Below are 22883 nucleotides of genomic sequence, written 5' to 3' on the forward strand. Positions count from 1 at the left end.
GATCTTGCACGGGTGTCTGGCAGTAGTTGGAGTGCAGTTTACTCTCTACCTCTTTCTATGACTTAAATGCCAACACCTCCCCAGCCGCTCAGCCTAAAACAAGGCACTGGATTTGTGTCTTCCTTGCTTTGAGCCACTCGGAGACATTAAAAATAAAATATTTTCTCAAGTAGCATTTTTACTAAGGAAAACTTTTATTTCAACTGTGCAATCAATCAGTATTTAGACAGCAGTTTCATAAACATTTGGCATTTAAACTTCTATTACTTTTTGGCATGACCTTGGGATAGTATATAAACAACCCTGGAGGGGAAAAATGAACCAACACACTAGGTAACATTTACTAGAATGCTAGAAAAAGAAAAACAAATCCACATTATTAAACAAAATCGTTTTTAAAAGACATTAAAAAGTTACATTCAAATCAGGGCAAACATTAGCTTCCCTCACGCAATGGAATTCACAGAGCTGATCCCCTGAGACAAATATAAAATTAATACAATTCAGCTCTGTCCTCCATTAGCCAGTCAGCCACTGCTGCCCTTAGAAGAAAATGGCACACGGAGTGAAAGGATCCAGACCACCACAATATGAGATACATACCTGGCTCCTACACTGGCAATTCATTCACAACTTAAAAAAAAAAACAAAAACAAAAACACACCCAAAAGCCAAACAATCAAAAAGCAACATTTGTATAAGTCAGTTTTTCATATACAGTCAGTCTTTACTGAAAACGTACCAGGCAGATGCAATGTGGGTATATGCAACCAGGAAAAGCCGAACACTTCCAGGAGCACAGCTCGCAATGGAACCAGCGGGACAACAGCGAAAGCTTAAGCATGTGTTTACATCCCTTTTCAGTCAGCTGGGACCAGACTCAATGTAAATTTAGAGGAATTTCAAAGAAATAAAACTTACATTGGAGCCAAATTGAATTTGTGTTCTTTTCATACCGGTCTCTCTTAACAGAAAGCGATTTGGTTTTGCACTTGTATTGAATAATAGTATTTTTTGGAAACACATGTTCCAAAATACACAGTTACACAAATAACATTTTTTACTTATGTTATTACAGAAAGGCGCTCAATATTTCTTGCAATCAAATTCCTCTGCTTGCCATTACAGCTGCAATTGCAGCAACCAGTAAGCGTGTAACAATTGTTCAAGCTGAGAACTACCTCTTTAGCAATTACTAGGTGTAATTCTGCTTTCAATTTTACCCGAACAACTTCAGTAAATTGATTTCTGTGAAATACCACCAGAGCTACACCTGTGCAGCTCTCTCTGCGGTTGCTGTGAATGACCCCCAAACCCGCCAACATTCCCCATGTGAGGAGACAGACTTTGCCCTGCATGAACTTCATTCTGTAACAAATAAAATGAGCAAGAGCTCCTGGTCTTAGGGCTTGCAAGTTTGCTCAGAGCAACATGTTACTGGGAGTTGGCTACTATGCTTGTGTATGCTCAGGCTGCAGCAAATGGTAAGTCATTCGAGTTGACTTAGTTTGCAATGAAAAGGAGGTAAACTGACTTGAAATACTCAGTATTTACTACAGGCTAAGACTGGTTGTATGGAAAGTTACAGTGGACCTCTGATGCATGGTAACTTGTGATCTTACAAAAATCCATTTGCCAGTGGGATTTTAACTACACGAGGATTCTGTCCTTTACAAGAAAAATAAGGCTGTGAAGATTTAAAAAATGGACAAGCAAAAAGCTGATGATGTCTCTCCAGACCATGAAAACTGAAATAAAGATTAATTCTCCCATTGACTTAAAGAAACAGATTGACGACCCTCATTTAAATAAGGCAAACAAGATTTAGCTCATTGTCTACAGCAAAGGAGTAAAACCAAAGATGGAATGAACTACAAAGAATAATTTTTAAAAAGTACAGAAATCTCTCAATACTCTTCTGTTAGAATCTGGTAAGTTATACAGAAAATACACAGCCATTATAGGAAATTATTAAAAGTGATATGTAGATTTTTCAAGTTTCTCTTACAAAAGCAGAGCTATTAAAAAAAATAAATTAAGTATCTACTGATAGGCCTTGTTCTACACAGCATACACATTCCCAGTTCTCCTAGGTAACTCCTGAAAGATGAGAATACTTTTTATTTGTTAAATATGAAGAAAGAACACAAGTATAACCGAGGGCAGATCAAGCGTTTGGGTTTGGATGCAGGTCCTGCAGAACAGGCATTGCTGTTGCAATCAGAGGGCAGAGTCCTCACATGGCAACACAATTAGCATGGTAAGCCAGTTTCCAGATTTCCTCTGTAAATTTTGATGCTTTTCAAGTTACATCAACTGTAATAACTTTGCTTGCTTTTTAAAGTACCAGGGTTGCATATACATTCATTACACCAGCCATGGCTCCTTAGTTCTTAATACACTTAAACAAAATCAATTCACATAGTGTAACACTCAATTCCACATTTATGTTCATCTTCCAGAACATATTTAGTAAAATTCATAATTAAAAAAAAAGATAATTTTTTCTCCAAGACCCAGTTTCTACAATCATAACCAAGAAAAAAGAACACTGGAAAACCTGAAACCATTCTGCCTTGCTGTGTTCTGCCAGCTCTTTCTAGGCGAACAGAGTGAACAATGTTTAAATATGGAAAACTGATTTCCTTAGCCACAGGTATAAACTTCTAAGAAAATTAGTATCTGTAGTATCATATCAATAACTGCATGTGTTCGCTTCAAGGATATGAAGCATTTTAACTCTGAGCCCAATTTTGCACTGTTACAATCATGAAGCTTTGAATCTGTGATTGAGTTCAATAGAGAATGTATCAATTTTTTCACAATTTTTCTGGAGATCCTTTACTTATATTGGTGGAGTTTTCAATCATAAGACAAACTCTCTCTCAGCATCTTGTGATATAGTAGTAATAGGCCATGAATTTTGAGGAAAACATATTTTTTGTTCTGTAGTAATCACGACTACATGACAAGGTAAAGGGAAGCACGTGAATGTAGACTGGGTTCTGGAGAAACATATTTAATTGGTTAACATAAAAATAAAGAAAAAAGACAGAATAATTAATGCCTAACTAAGCTTGCCTATACGCTGAGGTAACCTTAAATATCTTTGGTTTTCTTTATTTGCTGATAAAAAGTACCTTAACAAAACATTAAGTGACGAATAGAGTTCTGTGTGCACTGCTCTCTTAATACACTGAGTATTTTCAACTCTGGCTACTGAAGTTAGAGCATCTATATTAGATTGACAAATTTTATATGAAGTCTGTCTCTCTCTAAATTATCCATGGGTTATACTACAGAGTGGGTAACCAGAAGTAGTAGTTTAGGATTTAAAGTATTTACCTGTAGTGAAGGTCGTAACATTACATCCCATTATCAGTACTTACAGCAAACAAGTCTTTGGAGAAGCAGTTACCATCTGCATATCAGCTATTTCTGAATGAAACTAACAAAAGAGGCTACTCTGAAAGATGAAGTGTGAAACTTCATGCTACAGTTACACATTCTTAATCTAGTTTTGATTAATGCACACTTTACCTAACTAGAAACAGTACTCTGCTGTACACTAAACATTCTGCCTGATGAGACCAAAAATAAATCTTTGGTGAAAAGGTTTTCTTTTTCTTCAGCAAGTAGATAAAAAACTGTTCAAAAATATTATTTTTAATACTGTATTGTTGATCAACTACATGCTGGAGAAAAAAAATTACACTTGGAAGTCTTTGGAGATATCTGCTGGTATTATTATAACTTTTTTTAAAAGCTCTTGTAACAACAAGGTAGTTAAAATTGTGGAAGCATACAACTCATCTATGCAATCAACTACTACAATCAAGAAGCCCTATTGTTTTTTGTTAGTAACTACTTACACAATAAAATGTATTCAGCTCTTCAAACCTATAGCTTTTAACTAGTTCAATCACTTTTGGACAATATGTGGCTTCCTTCTACAGAAAAGTCTTTGGTACAAGATCGTTTTTAAAGCATTTGAATCAACACTGTTACGAGAAGGTGAACACGTACTGTCTGGTTCAGAACTAGCAAACAGTTACAAGGTAAAGGACTACAGGAACTAGAGGCTGATCCAGCAACACAAAACAGAACAGGAGGGCTTACTGATGACTTCTGACCACCTCTGGATACGTGAGGAACAATACAGAAGTCAGCCTGGCCTACCTGAGGGGCAACATCTTGGCCCCAGGAAAGTCAACGGGAGTTCTGACAGATTCAATACAGCCAGGAGTTCCTATGGTTGCTTTCGCACAACCTTACATTTTAAACTTTTTTTTTAAGTAAAAACATATGCCTCATTTTTTTTCTTTTCTTCCTTTCTTTTTTTTCTTTTTTTTTTTCTTTTTTTTTTTTTTTTAAAGTAAAACAGGGAAAGAGGAGGAGTGGAGAAGAGGCCTGGATATAGGTACAGTCAAGTTTATAACATTGAATGATTCCAACCTCCTCCCTCCCTCTCTCTCTCTCTCCTATTAAAAAACAAAACATGATACCCTGTCAGTTTGCTCCACGTTTCCGTGAGGCAGCTCAAAAGTAACAAACTGTTCCCTGAGTACAGGAAAAAACAACAACAACAAAATACCCCAAAAACCACTAGAATAACTTTTAAAGGAGGTAGTATAAAACAGGAATTGCATGGGTTCAAGGCAGTAGCAGTACTCACCTCTTTCAACAGACTCTTCAACTAAAGCTCTGGCTTTTTTATTTCTCATGGTAACCTAATCAGAGTTTTAGATTGGCATGTGGGTAAAGTCACTCCCTGAGCTAAAATTCCTGGCTAACAGCACACTAGGCGAAGGCAAGGAGCAGGGCTGCATCCTAACAACAGCTCTGAGACATACTACGATGCTAGCAGTGCCTATCAGCACTCAAAGCTGGGTAAAAATTAATATAAACTCATGATACAGTTTACTTAAAACATCTAAGAAGCATTTAAGGCATCTTCCTGTACTCCAAAGCAACTTTATGAATACTAAAAAGGCATAAGGCAAATTAGTAATTTCATAATATATAACGCAAGGCACCATTGCTAGAAGTACTGTGAATACTCAGCATTATTACCCATTCCATGACTCTCAAGCAGAGCCAAACTGTTTGGAAATGCTGAATACTTCATTTTGCCATGCTTTTTAGCATTAACTGTCAATAAAGGGGCAACATTTGTCGCTGTGGGGAACCCAACATGTCCCAGAGCCCTAAGGATATAGCATACATCCTACCAGCAGTTGCTGGCACAAATTTCTGGGGGAAAGGCACTGTCCTAGGCTTACTGGGGTTATGAGAGATCAAGAAGTACAAAAGATTTCATGTGGCTGCATACATGGAAGCACCAACTCCGGTTTTCCCAGTTTTTAACATCCTCTAAGTCAACCACATTAAATAATTACATTTTATACTCTGAGATTTCCTTCTTTTTAAAGACAGAGCTTCAGCTAAACAACCTTGTTCACCTACCTATACAACTCCCTGATCACTGAGCGCATACACGTGCGCGCGCGCACACACACACACACACACTCTCTACACACAACTGGGGGGAAAAAAAACCAAAACCAAAACATACCCAAAATAAAACAACACTACTAGGAAGTATCATCAGTTCCATAGCTGAGACCAACTAGAACACAAATGAGGTAAAGCAGTTGTCATTCATAGTTTGCCTCTCGGCAAACGGAGGTAGATAGTCAGCAAAAGGGCCAACAGCCTTCCCTTTGCTCCAGTGACATATTTTTAACTTTAGTCGGAAATCTTCACTGTCCTTTCACATTTGTTGACCACTGAACATTCAAAATGAGTGAGTTTTAAAAGACAAACAAAATAAAAAAAAAAAACAAACAAAAAACCCCAAACATTCAACAGAAATATGGGATCACCTGCTAGGTTAGTCAGGTTTTCCACAATAAAACTTTGGCTCCCTGTTCATTGTCCTTCGAACAGACATACACTGCAAGAATGTCTGGCGTGGCCCTAAGGGTGTCAGTTTTGCACCGCAGAGTGGATCTGAAGAAGTGAGGTAGGAGTCTGGTCAGTAGCAAACGGCAGAGGAGACTCTGTGCAGTTACTCATGGCAGGGCTCAACGTGTTCATATCCAAGTCACTGCTTACAAACGGACCAGTAGTGGGAGGGGTGGCACTTGTCACAGAGGAGAGGTGTATCTCATCGTTGGACTCGTGAGAAAATCTTCCGGAGTCACCGGTCTCGTGGCTTCCTTCACTGTTGGCCGAATGCTCCGTATCGGCAACAATACTGAACGGCACCTGGAAATTCGACTGCTGGCCAGGAGAGCTGGGGGAGTCATCCTCACCGAGCAGCACAGTGGTGCCTGGCTTATACAGACACACCGCCTGGACAAATCTTCTCTGAGGCTACATAAAAAGCAGAGAGGAAAAAGTTGTTGAGCCTCTAAAAAGCTGAGCCATAATTTGAGTTTTTACTATGTTGCCCATCTCCTGTTCTGCCGGAGTGCCTCTAACCGCATTGGCTCGGAACAATCTGGGCTTCCTTACAGGAGGTTAAGAAGAATCAATCTCAAGTCTTGCTCGTATTTTTCCGTAATGGAAGAAATAATCCCTTCTAGCTAAGCATGGCTAATCAAGGATGATTTCACTGGAGAGAGCTGAATGGTATTTTAAAAATATACTCGATAGAGCTCTCTCCCATCCCTTCATGCATATTCTTTTAAACATTACTCCTTGGGTGGCAGCAAATATACAGCCACTTCTGGAAATATTTTGGACTATTAATTTACCACACGGGTATCAAGACTTCCTATTCCTTAAAGACACAAGAGCACAATACAAGTTACAATTCAATGAACATTAGTTAGATATCCCATAGGTGTGAAATTGCACGATAAAGTTCAGGATTTAGTTTAACACTTCAGAATTAAACTGTTATTTTTCTCATTCAAATAGCAAATGTGTCCAGACCCAGTACACAGAAATCCTTCTGCTCACAGATAAAAGGGCACAGGCAAGAAAGTAATCAGTTAACCATAAAGGGTTACAGTATCTAACATCTTGGGACAGAAAATGAAACTTCCAGAAGACTTTACTACAAGGTAGAACACCATTGACCTTTACACAACTGAAACAAATTACAACTTAAACCACTAATTGTGCTTTTCCATAAATAGGAAAGTATGTATCTTCCTTTGCAAACACGGGGTACTAGTGAAGGTTGTCCATCTCTGCCCATTAGACCAATTACCTCCTCAGTCTTCACCTTCTTAGTATCCTGGAAGAACAGCCACCTTTTCTTGCAGTTAGCCTTTGTGACAGGCCCGTAGCTGTTAATAATCAGATCAGATCCCCCCTACAATAGAGACAGACACACAGCGATTTATTTTAACATATTACTTTTCTAAGATACTTGAATTTTTTTTTCTATTTCTACCTATTGGCTCCATACTGAAAAGGAAGACAAATGAAGTCTTAGGACTGAGTCACATTTGTGTGGTCTGGTATTCATCTACTGCTTGAGACAAGTCAAGACTAGAGCCACTAAATCTGGCCAGCCCCCAGGCCAGCCCCAGCAGCTACAATGCTGCAAGCACACAGCAAAATATTCCAGGCCCTGCTCTTGCTCTTCTACTTCGAACGTGACCATTCACAGACATGGTGTCTGTGCCTGTACTGGGGTCTGTTTCCATTTCCCAGCTCCTGCACATGTCCTCAGGGAGCAGCTCCATGCAGGTTGGCAGCGTGTACAGAACAAGCCTTAAATCAGTGTTGGTGCGTGGGAAAGGAAGGCCAGTGTGGTTTTGTCACACGGGGCTCCTGGACTATAAGATTCTAGGCATCCACTGATAAATCCTGCCATCTACATTAATTTATCATTTGACCAAATATGAATCTATGAAATGTAAGGTTGTTTTACCAGAAAATATATAGAAAACCAATATTTTCTTTAATACCTGCTTAGTGTCATGCTTGACACAGGCACTTCGAGACCTAGGTGCTGACAAGGACCCTCTCACCAGCCTCCTTGGACTAGCAGAGGCCACCCAGCAGCCCCAAGTCTACGGAGCTTTTATCCTTTGGCACTGTGTCAGAGCCAAAAACTCTGCAGAGTACAGTGCAAGACAAGCACGCTGAATCAGATCTCTAGCTGAACTGTACAGTAAGTCTTGAGAATTTGACCCTGGATTGCCAAACATGTGCTCGTCCCATAAAAGAACCTCCTGTGGATTTGTAGTGTACATATCTTACTTTTGATAAGGACTCTGATGCTATAGTAATGAATTCTAAAGAAAGATTTCTGTTTTGGGAGTGAGTAAAGCTCACAGTACCTTAGCGTCGATGAAGCTGTTTCCCACTATCATTGGCAATAAGGATTCTTCATTCTCTGCAATTCCTTCAATACCCTTCTCCACCTCATTAGCACTGGCTAATGAGATGCTGGTACGTGACAGCTGGTCAGTGCTTTGCTGCACAGGTTTAGGAGCAGATGTTTTCCTACACAGTGTTAAGAAGGAATAAAATTGACCCACAGGAAGAAAATACAAAAAAATCAAGGATGAACTTCAAAGCTATTATTAATCAAGTAATATTGGTATATTCTTGGCATTTACATTTTGTTATACGATACTGCTAACTCTCATGGAATTTAAATGTTATTGCTTGTGATAAAAATAACATCTGCTTCCAGTTAATCATACACAGTAGCCTACAAGCTTATGTGCAGACAGGAATTGTTGTGATTAGTAATATTACTCGGAGGAAGTAACCACTAATGATATTAAGACCTTTCTTACCATGCTACACAGAGACTGCCTCCCAATCTGTATTTTTTCCTGCACGTACACTAAAAAGCCCTTGTTACTAAAATACACTTTCAGACAGTTTTTTAATTTATTATTTCAAGTAACTTATATTTGTTCTGATCCCAAAGTTACGGGCAGAGTCACTGTGCTAGTCTATGTCCCATAGGAGCCGACGACAAGACAGGTAGATGGCAGCTTGCGCCACTGCAAAGAAACTGCATCATGGAACTGCTTTGTGTCAGTTTCTCTTGTCCAGCAACCAGAGGGTTAAAGCCTTGCAAACCAGGTCTGGGCAGGCTGGAGGGTTAAGCAGGAAGATGATGTAAAGCAGCATGCTTGTCTGACTCAAAAGGGTTTTTTTATTTGGAAACATGCCTCATACTTAGTTGTCAAAGCACCACTGACTCACTCTGTGGGTTCTTCCTTCCTTTCATTGGAGAAGGGGCTCAGGTAGAGTAGGAAGAGCCAACAAAGTGCTTTGTTTCCACTGCTGGTAGGAACAGGTGAAGAGACAGAGTACTTCAGAGAACTTAGCACTCTTGGAGAAGGCGGCATGTCCCAAGAATCAGTGCATTGAGAAAGGGCTCAGTCTTCAAGAATAAAAACATACCTGGCTTTACTTCGATAAATTAAGATCAGGATGCAGATAAGGATGCACGTCAAGGCTATGCAAACCCCAACAACAATGCCAGTCATTGATTTCTGGTCCAGATGGTAATAGTCAGAATAAGCTATAGCAAAAAAGAGCATAGAAAGGCCCGGTCAATAAGAAGAGTTACGCCCTTCTCCCTGTCACAAAATTAAAAGGGTTACAGTCACAACCACAGAGACAAATGCTTCTTTGTAATGAGATTCCAGACCTTCTCTGTTATACCTTTTGACACTTTTGAAAATAAAACTCGTAGACCAAACAAAGGAGTGTATGCAGGCCTGGTGTGGGGATGGGAAGAAAGGACTGCCCCACACCGCAGCCTCTTTGGTGGCCTACAGCCTGGAGCAGAGGAGCTCCCTCCAACCCCTTCCTTTACAGGGGGCTACTAGACAACAAAGGGAAAAGGCTTGGAGAATTCCAGCCACTGTCACCTCAGAGGGTTCACGCTGGCTTATGCTTTGACATCATGTGTCTGTTAGAGTCATGCCCTCAGGATTAGGTTATTTGCTTATCCAGACCTAAAATACAACTGAATTCCAGGAAGGGAGAAAACCTGAGCAAGAAAAATCCCTGTGTTTTCATCACAATTCCATGTGTAGCGACAAGGAGAGGTTAAAAGGTTTCTGTACCTGAATAATGACTAGCTCTTGCCTCCCCAAATAAATATTAAAAATTTAAATCTGTACCAAGTCACCAAGATAAATGCCATTCCATGGCAGACAAAGACATGTTCTTCCATTCTTATGTGGAGAAGCACTGATGTTACCTTAACGTCCACAAGGTAACACATAGTCTTCCCCAAAGAGCTGCAGGTGGGGCTGACTTCTTTGGTGAAAACACATGCCGGTGTATCACTGACCGACAGGTTGATTTGGGTTTCTGGAATACCAGGAGCCAGCAAATCTCAGCAGATTTATTTGAGATGCCATCTCATCTCTGCTGTGCTGTCTGGTTCCAACTACCAGTACCTCAAGGCAAATAAAGGACTTAAAGGAAGTGCGTTGGAAGAGTGGCTGCAAAGTTGATGTAAAATTCAACACAGTTACATATTCTCCAACTTCTGAGCAAAAGAATTAAACCAGTTCTGAGTTGAACTGAGATAAAAACTCCAAAATGGTTTCATTTAGAAGAAAATGCTACTGTTGGGACCGCCTCACATATAACAGAATGGTTTACCCAGAAAGTGGCTACAAGCTAAAACAAACAGGGATCTTTTTTCCTGGTACTCGTGACAGCAGTAATCAAAAAATTGCTACTGACTTGTGGAATCTCCCAGATCCAAGCGTTTAGGCCTCTGATTAGACTCTGATGTCTCCTTCGGCAGGACAGCAAGTTCTACTGCATTTGAGAAGGGTCCTTCTCCTACTTCATTGGAGGCTGCTATTTTGACCAAGTAGACATTTCCTGCTACAAGGTTTTCCAGCAAAGCCATGGTCATTGCTCCTATGAAAAATTTGATAAACAGTTCCAGTTAGACAAAATCTGTGGAAACAGACTGAGATTTAGACATTGGGACCTACGCTTTTTTCCCCAATACAACCTCCAAATCTTGTTTGAGGACTGTGATTGCTTTCACGTGTTCTAACCTGCATATACAGGGTACAGAGACACACTGGAGTTCCCTGCTTGTACCTTCTGTCCTTTCTGTCCATACTGCTTGAACACAGCACACTGCCAAGTGCCAGTATAGTTCAAAATCAAGAACCAGGTATTGACTACAATACACAGCATACTAGTCCTAAATCCAGTGTTATTGTGATAGTGTTTCTGTTGTGATCATACCTGTGAGGAGATGCTCCAAGCATTAACCAGACTTTCAGGCAGAGAAAGCAGAATGTTAAGAGCTCTCTTGTGTACGAATCTACATGCCACTCCTAGAGCCACTGTACCATGAATGTGAATGAAAATCGTCATAACAAAATAATTCAGGTTCAGTTTGTCAAATTTCAGGTCTAGTTGGTTAAATGAACAGGACAGATTTGGAAAAGTACATTATACCATGCTTTTAAAAATGAACCCCTATTTAGACCTGCATAGGCTTCCTTGATTATTGTACATCTAAGCTGTGCTACTAAAAATATTACAGAAAAATTTTCTCCCATGCTAAGGATTCATTTCATAAAGTCCCTGAAGGCAGGAAAAACAGATTAAGAACATAAATAGGATTCACTTGCATTGTCCTTAGACCGGCAAAACTCCTATCAAAGTCAACAACAGCTTTGCCTGGCCGGGGACTGCAGACTGCTGCTTAAAATTCCAATTCCTTTCCAAAATGCCTGTGTTTCTTCCTACCATAGAAATATATTGCTTTTCTTTCCCCAAATAGTGGCAGTTACAGGCTCAAGCCTATCCCTTGGTCTCTTTCACATATACCATTCAGTTTCTCAGGCTGAAGTCTAAATTTCAACCTTTCACATCAGTTTCAGAAGTCAGAATTTATAGTATCATGGGAGCATATAAAATACAAGATTGTTTTGTTGACAGAAAAGATTATACATTTGGCAAAAGGGAAGCTATTTCAGCTCTTCCATAAAAGACAGCCATTAGCTGAAAGCATTTGAAGTAAAATGTGAGGTATCTGTAACCAAAGGAGCTGTAATATTTAGCACCAGCCAGGGCGAAAGGTCACATTTCAATATTACAGGCTCCTTCCCACCAGCTCCTTTCAAATCTGCTGCATTGCTGAAGCAAGTAAGCACTTTGCACTGATTTACTGCACACCAAGTGTGTAAAGGCTGTAACTTCTTATCCACTTGAAGAGATCTAGGGAAAAGGGGGGAGGTGGCTGGAAGATAACTCACATCACGAATCAGCAACAAACTGCAGCTGTATTTTCTAATTCTGCCATGCCTAACACAAGCTCAGTCAAATTAGAGGGTTTCTGATTTTAAGTTGGTGGATTGGTAGAAGTATCATGCATAAACCCATGCTAGGACTTTTAGTGTTTTGGTTTGGTGAGGGTTTAGGTTTTTTTTAATTGGGGGGTGTCTTTGGAGGTATGAGAAAGAAATGGGTTAAGATTTCACAAATCTTCTGCATAAGTTTAGTGTCAAAACAACGCTATTTATTGCATAGGGTTAGCTGATCTTTTCAGAATAAATGCATTAAAAAACCCAAACCCCACCTCTACCTCAAATTTACCTATGAAAGGACTGTAACGGGACTATCACGGTATTTGCTCAATTCTAACTCTGAAAAAGACTTTTTCATCTGTACTTTAACTAAAAGCATTACAGATTATCCTAACGTGTCAAGATGCTCAAATTCCGTGCCACGCCTCAAACCCTAATATATCTGTCAAAATAGAAAATTAGTGACTCTAACATGGATGGACACAGTAATACACTGAGATTTATAGCTCTCCATTTGCTCATTTCCTCCAACACTTTCAGTACGGGAACACGTGAAAATGTTTACTGCTATTGCCATCCTGTCATCCAAAATACCAATGGGTAAAATACTATTTGAGATGCTGTTCTGTTTCACAGCTGTGGCTGAGCTGAAGTACATACCTGAAAGCAATTCAGCCACTTTGCTGCATACAACAAATTCAGCATATCATCACCAGAATGACAAGATTTACCCTTCAAATATAAGCTCTCTGTGAATTTAAATCTGCTGGGTTTTTTAGTGAGTAAAAACTGATATTAAATTGGTCTTTTAATATGACAACTGTTTCTTTCAACAGTTTAATGGGACAACTTTGTATCACTGTTTCTGTGAACAATTTTGATAGTGAAAACCCATAGGCTCCATCTTCCCCCTATAGTTAGACCTCACTGATATTTCAGAGACTAATTATTTTTCACAATTAAAAAAACCCAACTTAACTTGCTTAATAATAGTCATTTTAGTGTTATTCTTCCCAGCTGACCATTATACTTGAGGCCAGCCCAATGAATACCATTCTGCTCCAGCAAAGACCAAGTGGCACTGGCACCCGTCAGAGTGGCTGTTGTCCTCTCTTCAGGAGCAGCACAAAGGACAACCACCGTTATCTTTGAACTGAAACAATTCACTCACACCAAAGGCAAAATGAATTGTCCTCCATCAGCGTGTACTCGTTAAGTTTTATACATTTTCTCCCCAGAAAACGTAAAGCTTCACACTCTGCTGATAAACTTTCAGCCATGAAATGGCACAGACCAACAAAAACTCTTCCTGGGCAATCCTCTTCAATAAGTTGCTCAGGCACATGACTTTACTCTCTAATACCCAGCTTCTCTCTCCGGTTTAAAACATTATTAGAACACTATCTATTCTAAACTGTCTCTGCCTATTCTGAATTCCAATCCAACAGTAAATGCCTTTTTTTTTCCTGGCTATTGTAGAAATCTGTTCTTGAGGCAGCTCTTCAGGTCACAGTATTATTCTGGAAAGTGCCTATAAAAATTTAAACTGTACCTACACCTAACCACAAAGATGTGATTGCAGTCCCTATCACTATACCTGAGTTACTGTTAGATTACCTAGCTGGGGCTCAGCAGTAGAATAAAGCCAGAGTTAAACTGAATTTGCAGAGCAATTTAGTGGGAGTAGGGGAAAGTTCATTAAGCAAACTGAGCTAACTGGATTGGCAGTGATCAAAAGGAACATAAACCCACACAGCCACATTTATAAATTTATTTCTGGAGAGCAAGGCACTTCAGATTTGAAAGAGTGCGTTTACAGAACGAAACCGTCACAATCATGGTTGCAACAGAACTAAGATGGATATAATTGGATTTGCAAGACATTTTGGTTCACATGCACACACCGAGCTCCAAAGCAACACAGACAGCCCCTCTCCCCTCACCTTCTGAGCATTAACTGGTTTTTAATACATTTTCATCACAACCATGGGAATAATTCTAAACTAATTATAACCTTCACGTGAACTTTTCGATGAATTTCTTTCTTATCATAGTCCAAGGGAGCTGAAAGCAACAAAGCATCTTATAAGTAACATCGTTGTTGGTGCAGTTCATAGGTTTATGATTTTAGTTTACCTTCTCTGTGCAACACTTGCCATTCCCCAGCAATCCAAGACTTCCTGGATGCATACAGGATAGTATAGCGTGTAACAACTGTTTCAGGACCATCAGGTGGCTTCCAGGAAACCAAAGCAGTATTATCCTCTATCAAAGTCACCTTCACTCCTACTGGAGGGCCAGATGGTGCTGTGAGAACAGTAACACAATGTTATTAGGCTAACCTAATTTACATGCAATTAAATTGCTCAGAAAGAAACTGATGTGCAGACCTAATGGCTACTGCTACATCCCAGATAAACAACATATAAACAAGCACGTACTGCTCCTCAGGAGAAACACTCCTGTTAACTGTGAGCTGGTCAGTCGCTTAGGTTTTGTAAAAGCAAATTTCATATTTTTCCTTCAACTCCAGAAGGAAACAGATACTGACAAAAAAACCCCAAAAACAACCCACATCATCACCCTCTGAACAGATACATCCCAAACATTGCAATGTTGAGAACACGAGAGTGAAGTTTTTGATTTTCATTGACCAAGCTGACAGAAAAGCAAACCAGCAGCTATGCCAGTAGATGTGTAATATTTTTACAGTTTCTAAAAGATCTGGGTTTTAAAACATATTTTCATGCCTATGAATCAGCCATGCCTCTTCAATACATATTTTAAAGTTTTTATTCAAGTTATTTCCATTCAGTGGCTGCTAACTATACGTGTACCATGTTTTATATAGAAATCACTGCTGGTTTTAGGTAGATTTTGAAAAAGAATTTCACAGTTCCAAAACAAGGACTTTCCTGACAGCATTTTTCTCTCTCTCACCAACAAAAGCAGTATCTGTATCTCAGAGGAAAGTGTTCTTTCTCCTACAGACAGATTAATATTAATAAGCAATTGTTCGGGCCATTTGGTTTAGAGAGCTTTCTTTTTAGAACCATGCGGTCCTCTCCTGGTGCCTTACCTTCTGGAAGGGTGGTATGGTAGACTACTGGACTCCAGGGACTGGAGAGCTGGTCCACATGCAGCCGAACTGCAAATTCATACATGGTTTTTGGCTCAAGACCTTGAACTAACATATGAGTCTCTGATCTGTACCGATGGAGGAATAAAGTCAATTAAACAGCAGCAGCTGACTTGAAGATCCCAAACTCAAATGATATCTCTTAGTCACTGTAAGTAGATTCTCACTATCAGTTCAACACAAGATAAACCAGTTCATGTCCAGAAACCTGGTCCATCTGTGCTGTCTACCTGACCCTGGAGCTCTCTGGAGGATATTTCCATCCAAAAGGAAAACAACAGAGTAAAAGGAAGGTTACAGGGCAGAGGGAAAGGGAAGGGTAAAAAAAGACCTAGAAAAACATGTTTACTTAAATTATACTTTAGATGTGAGATCACCTTTGGATTTGTACCTATTTTGCTGTATGAAGAAAAAACCCAAAAGCAGAACAAAAAGCTACAATCTTCTTCATGATAATACACAATTAACTCTTCCAGTGTTATGGCATCCAGACATGATACTGCCTGGTGTCGGTTGACTTTAGCTCAAGTTTTTACAAAGATTGTATGGACAGCTGATGCACAAGCAAGTCCAAGAATAGTACTGCCCAGATCACCAGCAGGTATCCCAAACGCAGCTCTTTCCACATCTGTCCACAGGACACTGCACTTCAAGCTGGAGTAATGTGATTACAACCAGCACCACAGCTGAAGAGGCACACGCTGCTGGCTCCATCAGCTGTTCCCGGACCAGAGAAGAGACACAGGCTATGTGTGCAACTTCCACTGATGGCCTCTATCACCTCAGGTTTAGGGGATCTCTGTAAAATATGAATGTTCCCTACTTGTCTTGTAGTCATACTTGGTAATTTATCAATTGTAAAATTGATTATATTAATTGTAGTATTGCAGTTCACTATTTGTGATCAAAGTCAGCTGCAGACATTCCGCTTTTATTTTGATTCTGGGGGCAGGGGGAAAATCTTTCATATACACCAGGGCTAAAACTGGGTGATAATACCCAAGTTGAGATTAAATCTCAATTTAAAATGGTGTTAATCTACAAATATTGCTTTATTAAATCTCATTTAGTATTTTCACCTTCCATACTGCAAAGGCAGTCACCAGTATTTGCGGTAGTCTCATCCTAGCACAAAAGGCAGCATTTGTTACTATGCTCCATACTGCACACTGAGAATTTTACATGGTGATTATACTGTGTCTAATCGTTAAGTCAGGAGTTAGACAGCGGGGGATGTGTTCTTTGAAGAGAAAGCCATCAATATTAGGGTGGAAACTCTTTTAAGACAGCATTTTTCTTACTCAGAAAGCTTGAGTAAACCCAGGTGTTGAGGGAGCTACACACGCGTGGATTCCCTCAACAGCACCACGGCCCCAGCACAGCACACAGTGGACCAAGGTCTTCTGCTCCTGTCCCACCTGGGCAGAGAGCTGACCACCAAGCCCAGGCCAATGATCTTCCCTGATCTGCCATTCTGTGGCTCACGCATTGCTTCTCTGAAAAGCAACCTGGAGTTCCTACTCAGCTTTCTCCTGGCAGGGTGCCGCGCACTCAGGAATGTGGCATTCCCACAGTAACATGCTCAACCTCTCAAAAATCAAAAATTCTTGTTTCCAGTCTTAAAATCAGACACTGGACTAAGTCCCACCTCTGCCTGGACAAGCTACCTATAAAATAGGTATTCTCTTTTGTTTGGTTGAAGAAGAGCTTAAAATTAAAATCAACTTAGACAGCTAAAGCGCCATTAAAAATTCAAAAGCTCGCCCAGGGATCCAGCACAAGGATCACAGGTAGAAAATTAAGCTGTTCTATGAACACATCTTAAACAACCCAAGAAACAGAACTAGCAGCCACTGGGCAAAACATACAGTCCTCTAAGGGAGGTAAAAGTTGTTACAGTAAAAGGCAATTAAGAGAGGGCAAGAAGAGTAGAAACTGAGTGGAAGGATCTAGAAATGGGAAACCAAGACTGATTAGTAGTGCTGCACTTACGTTTGAAGGTAGAGAACCAGAGAAGCATTCTGCAGCCCCACTGGGTTGCAGCGGATTGTGTAGTTGACGACTTGCGCCGAGGTAAAGGCAGGCTTTCCCCAGTGAAGGTAGATAGAAGACGAAGTGTTAGCTTTGGCATAGAGGTGGTGAGGAGGCGGTGGTGGTGGCACCATGCGATCACGGACAGCTGTTTAAAACAAAAAAAGGAGCATGAATTATTCAATGAACTGTATACAGATACTGGCAAGATTAAGAGACAGATCTGAGCACACAGCTTTAGATTCAAATCTGCCCCGACCCAGCCCTAGCTGGTATTCAAACCCAGCAATCTGGTCCAAGCTATCAGAGATCCCTCCTAACCCAATACACGTCACATATTACTTCTGTAGTCCCTCTTGTTTAGTCAAAACCAAAGTCGAAGTTATAAACAGAGACTAGGGAGAGGGATAATCATAAAGTATGTGATATGCCACTGGTTAGATGATACAGACAATCCAGCAGGGCAGGAAAAAGTGCTTGATAGCTATCTTGTTTCCTGAGCTGCAGTTCATGAACACAGGAGACTGTCTCAGTTGCAGGATGGCTAGGACAGTACTTGTCGCAGATACGATCTTTTTGGTTCTCTGTTTTACACTGAATTAATTGATTATTTATAGGTTAAAAACACAGAGCTGCTGAGACTTTGAAACAGCTCAGCTCTTAATAAATTCTTCATGTACCTACAACACTTACAGACACATCCCGGAGTGCTGACTGTTTGATCTGCCTGGTAACCTTCCTCCATACTGTTATATGCCAGCAGCCTTACATGATATTTTCTTCTAGGATCTGCACAAGGAGAAAATGAATTAATAGACTCAAGTAAAAAAATATGGATTTGCAAGTTTGGTTTAAAACTTGCCCGCTACCATTAGCGGGCTGCTGAACGGGCTGGATGCCTGGAAGCCTGTCTTTTCTCCAGTCCTATGAATTTCCCTGAATCTTTGCCCAGAATCAGACACACAACTGCCAGTCTTGCTTCCAATAGCCTGATACAGAAGTTTGTAACAGGAATCGGTGGCAGTAAGATAAATATCACATTTCTAGCTGTAACAAAATCACACCTTCACAGCTACAGAGCTAGATTTAATAGTATGATTCAGCATATTGAAAGTGCTTTCAGTCTATAACAAAGATTTGTTAAAACAAACAGCATGCGGTCTATGAAACCAGTATTTATTTCTGGGTAAGCAGGCTGTAATGAAGCAGGGCAATCAAAGCACACGCAGGAAGACAGGACCCAGCAAAGAAGTGGGAAATGTTTTGGTTCCAGGTTCTGAGAGGAGATATACTGTGAAACAACAGTGATTGTTAATAATGCCTTTGACTAACAACTTCTGCTTCCATATGTTTTCTTGAAAGCTGGTTCTGGCATCCTTAGAGGGTCACTGTTCCCAGCTTGAAGGGTCTCCCTGTTTCCCATTCTCTGGCCATGTCTTTGGGTAGCTGTACCGCAGTTTGCTGCTTCTCTCAGTTCTGTTAATTATACACTGGCCTTGATCCACATGAAGTGAAAAATTACTACAGAGAAATGAGTTAGAAAGGGCCCTTGAGCTTTGTGTACGTGGGGTGGCGTGGGGCACCCGAAGAGCTACATCAGTACTGGGGTGAAGTTTAGCTGAACCCAGAAATGCTCGTATGTACTAGCAGCACATGCTACCACCTTTACAGTCGTATGGAAGGGATTCGTTGCAGTTACCATTGCAAGGGAGCGGGCTGCAGGGAAGCAGTGCAGCTGAACCCAGAAATGCTTGTATGTACTAGCTGCACTGCTTCCCTGCAGCCCGCTCCCTTGCAATGGTAACTGCAACGAATCCCTTCCATACGACTGTAAAGGTGGTAGCATGTGCTGCTAGTACATACGAGCATTTCTGGGTTCAGCTAAACTTCACCCCAGTACTGATGTAGCTCTTCGGATATTCTCCTCTTCCATTGTCATGAACCTGCTTTTTTCCGTTAAAATTTTCAGAAGGGTCAGATTTCCGTAACTGTGCTGTGCTGGTTTATTTCTTTTTCCCTTGCCCCAAAATACCATCATATTATCCCTTCTCAAAATAAGCTCTCCTCTTTTTCATTTTAGCTGAGATTTGACACGGCCGTTCATGAAATAAACAGGAACACAAATCCCTGACATTTCTTCACCACTAACAGGACTGTTGTTTACATCAGATTGTCAGCTCCCTCTGCAGTCTCTGCACCAGCAATACAACCGTAACAACTCGAATTGATGTTTCCAGCATAGTCATTTCATAATCACGCATTTTGTAAAATCTTTTCGTGTTTATTTTGAAACAGACAACCTTTTCATGCTGTAGTTACCCGACATCAGCTTCAAATGAGGTATCGCTAGGTAGAGTTTATATCTCTATGTACTTTCTAAAAAAAAGTCTATTTTACCAAAATCTAGATATACATGTAAAAAAACCCAGGTTCTTAAATTTGGATTGAAGTATTTCTTTGATGTGTTTAACACTAACGGTAGACTAGGCAAGAGAAACCCATTCCCATTTTTCATATAGACTTTAACATCACAAGTAGACAACCTAAATAACAAAATGTTGAAAAATGAGGGTTGTTTTAAACTGGAGTAAAATTCTCATTTCCTTTGGAGTTTTTTTCACTTTACAGTATCACTTTAACAACAGATGACATCAGTTGTTCCCAGCCCACAAATTGCAAACAGAGAAAAAGAGATGGACACAAACACACTGAACAACCATGTGAAAAGCATGTGAATAGAAGAATATAGGGAATGTTAATATTGAAAATTCAGAAAGACAGTAAGATATTATATGTAAACCATTGCAATCCCTTTAAAATTTATAAAAAAAAAAAAAAAAGACGTGAAGGGAAGGCACATCTAAAAACACTGAGCCCAACCAGAAAGATAACTGCCCTTAGAAAGTACAAAGTAATTTGAATACATCAAAATCAAGTTATGGTGACTTGTTGAGGCAAATTATAGCATACACGTCAGAAAATCATGACAGGCATAACATATTTAGCATGTAACTGAAATATTCAAAAACAAAGCCAAAATTTAAAAACAGAGGCAATCAAGACACGGTTAAGATCACTAGGAAGATTATTTGGAGATTGTGATAATAATTGCCTCTCCCGTCCATTCTTAGAAAAAATCTTGAATCCGGGTACTATTTAACAGACCCTTGAAGACATTCCACATAAACCGGCAGCATCCAGCCGGCCAAGTGTCACAGTCCATCTTTTTCTTTACAAGTTCCTGCAGAAGAGACCCCTGCTGCATTTCCGCACGGCACAGGATGACAGACACGACAATTTATCATGCTGCCGAGCACCTTCAAAAACTCTGTGCCCTTTGAAAGTGGTCACCCACAACCGATCATCTTCACTGTGAAATGAAGAATAGCTAAGGTCTAGTGCCCTGCTGAGCTGAATGAGGAGCCTGTGAGGTCTGTTTATCCTCATTGCCTTCCCGCCCCCCCGCCCACCCCCCCAACCTGAATTCCTCATTAACACTTGATTGGGGAGGAGAGGAAGAATAATGGGATGTGGAAGAAAGGCAAAAACGTAACTCCCACGAAAAAAAAATCTAATATCTTTGAGGAAAACACATTTTTTTAATCTTATTTTTAAGTACATTTAACACTCTACCTTTAAAAAAAGCAGGATACTGAATACTATTCATCTTACTCTTGTATAATGAAAGAAGTTTCAAAAAGAATTATCTTCATATAGAAAAACCTGTATAAAAATACAGTCTCTCAGCTAGTCTCTACATTCTACAGAACAAGGTTGTTTCCACTTCAGAACATCGCGGTTCAATTGCTAGCAAGCCTAGTTCAACCCAAAAGCGATGTCAGAATTTTGAAGCTGTCACACAGTACTGCTTCTGTGGTTGAAAACCCATTTGCTGGTATCTCTTAATTGAGATACACCGGCGTAGAAAAGTCTAAATGTTATAGCAAACTAAAAATGAGAATACAGAAGAATTTTAAAGACTGCGTACTGAGCAGCAAAAGAAATTGATTGGAAACTTGCTTCACAGATTACACAGTATATATGTATATGATGTACAACATCTGTCAAGATGAATTCCAAGTGCCTGCTGAGAGGCTGTTCCATGCTGATGATAGCTACACCACATGCCAAACAAGTTAACCAAAGACCTGCCTCCAGTTCCAACAGCATGCTATTTGTTTTATGAAGTGGTGTTTAGAATATTTTTAACAATTTTTAGTTTTGTTTACAGGCTTATGATATGATTTACTCCTCAGTGGCAGTCCCAGTACAAACTTGGCATAAACACTTCCATCTAGCAGTTCATCAGCTGGATCAAACACTCCAAGCCAGACATATCTTCAGAGAGAAAATGAACTTCAGGAGAGCTTTCTTATCTTTAAGCAGCACAGGTATCCTGAATAGTTTACATATAAATCATTGATAAAAGATTGGGGATAGCACGACCACCTGCAGGGCTGACAGTCTCAGATTTAATGTATGCCATCCATGTGCATGATACAGCAACAGGAGGCTGGAGAAGCTCAGAAAACAGGGAAGCGAGCATCGAGGCCATCGGTTACGCTTGTAACAGACCCAGAAGTAACCTATCTTTCCACAGAAAATCACTGATATTCAGAAGCAAATTATGTGCAGCTATTTACACAACCCATTCAACCCCTAAATTCAGTTTAAGTAAAAAAATAAAAAACTCACAGCAAGATTTCACCTCTGCATTTTCAAACTTTCTCTGAACACCGAAACATTTCAATTAATTCTCTTGCAATTACCAGCATTTGTGTAGTGGTTGAAGGCTTGTTCCCAGACCTAAGGTGAACAGGAACAATTCTGTAGCCTATTTACCAACTGGTTGAATATCTTAAAGGTAGCTTGTTTCTGTGCAATATGGTTTGGTTTGGCTTTTTTTTTAGTGCTGCTGGCAATTAGGTTGTTGTAAAATTAAGTGTCACAGCACCTACAGATTTCTAATAAGCATTTTTATTGTTATTACTTAAATCAGCTGGTAGGAAGGATGCAAAAACTACACTGTACAAATCAAGAGGCCGGCACTGATGTTGATATAAACATGCTAAAGCTAATTCTTAAGTTTTATTACAAGAGTGCCTCTGGAGCACACAGAGATGGTCTTAAAAAACATTATAGGCTGGATGTGATAAGCTGGCACAGCTTCACACCGCACAATGGATCTGCCTCACACACCCTTTTTTATAAAACCAAAACCTGACAGTATTAAAACCACACGAATAACAATAGTTCAACCAGAGAGATAAATTTCACCACTGGTAATAAAACTCCTATAAAATAAGAGGAGGAAAAAGCTAAATACGCCTTAAATTGATTAATTTCAACTTATCAAAACAGATACCGGTTTGCAATTTGTGTAGGATCAGCCTAATTTTCCTATGGCAGTTTTTGTAGGTAAGGTCACTGCT

The 22883-nt window shown here is 39.9% G+C and overlaps 1 protein-coding gene across 1 annotated transcript in view; it reads right to left on the reverse strand.

Annotated features, from left to right (window-relative positions):
* Positions 1-4414: 4414 nt before the first annotated feature.
* Positions 4415-22883, reverse strand: part of PRTG (protogenin) — an 87559-nt gene continuing 69090 nt past the window's right edge. The window contains exons 12-20 of the mRNA XM_037395158.1: positions 18145-18240; positions 17413-17599; positions 15361-15488; positions 14418-14588; positions 10690-10872; positions 9388-9508; positions 8304-8469; positions 7223-7327; positions 4415-6378 (exon numbers count right to left, since the gene is read on the reverse strand). Of these exons, the coding sequence (XP_037251055.1) occupies positions 5989-6378; positions 7223-7327; positions 8304-8469; positions 9388-9508; positions 10690-10872; positions 14418-14588; positions 15361-15488; positions 17413-17599; positions 18145-18240 (1547 nt within the window). The 3' untranslated portion in view covers positions 4415-5988. The remainder of the gene's footprint in view (positions 6379-7222; positions 7328-8303; positions 8470-9387; positions 9509-10689; positions 10873-14417; positions 14589-15360; positions 15489-17412; positions 17600-18144; positions 18241-22883) is intronic.

The sequence above is a fragment of the Falco rusticolus genome, chromosome 7 (assembly GCF_015220075.1).
Source record: "Falco rusticolus isolate bFalRus1 chromosome 7, bFalRus1.pri, whole genome shotgun sequence".
In the NCBI taxonomy this organism is placed as follows: Eukaryota; Metazoa; Chordata; class Aves; order Falconiformes; family Falconidae; genus Falco; species Falco rusticolus.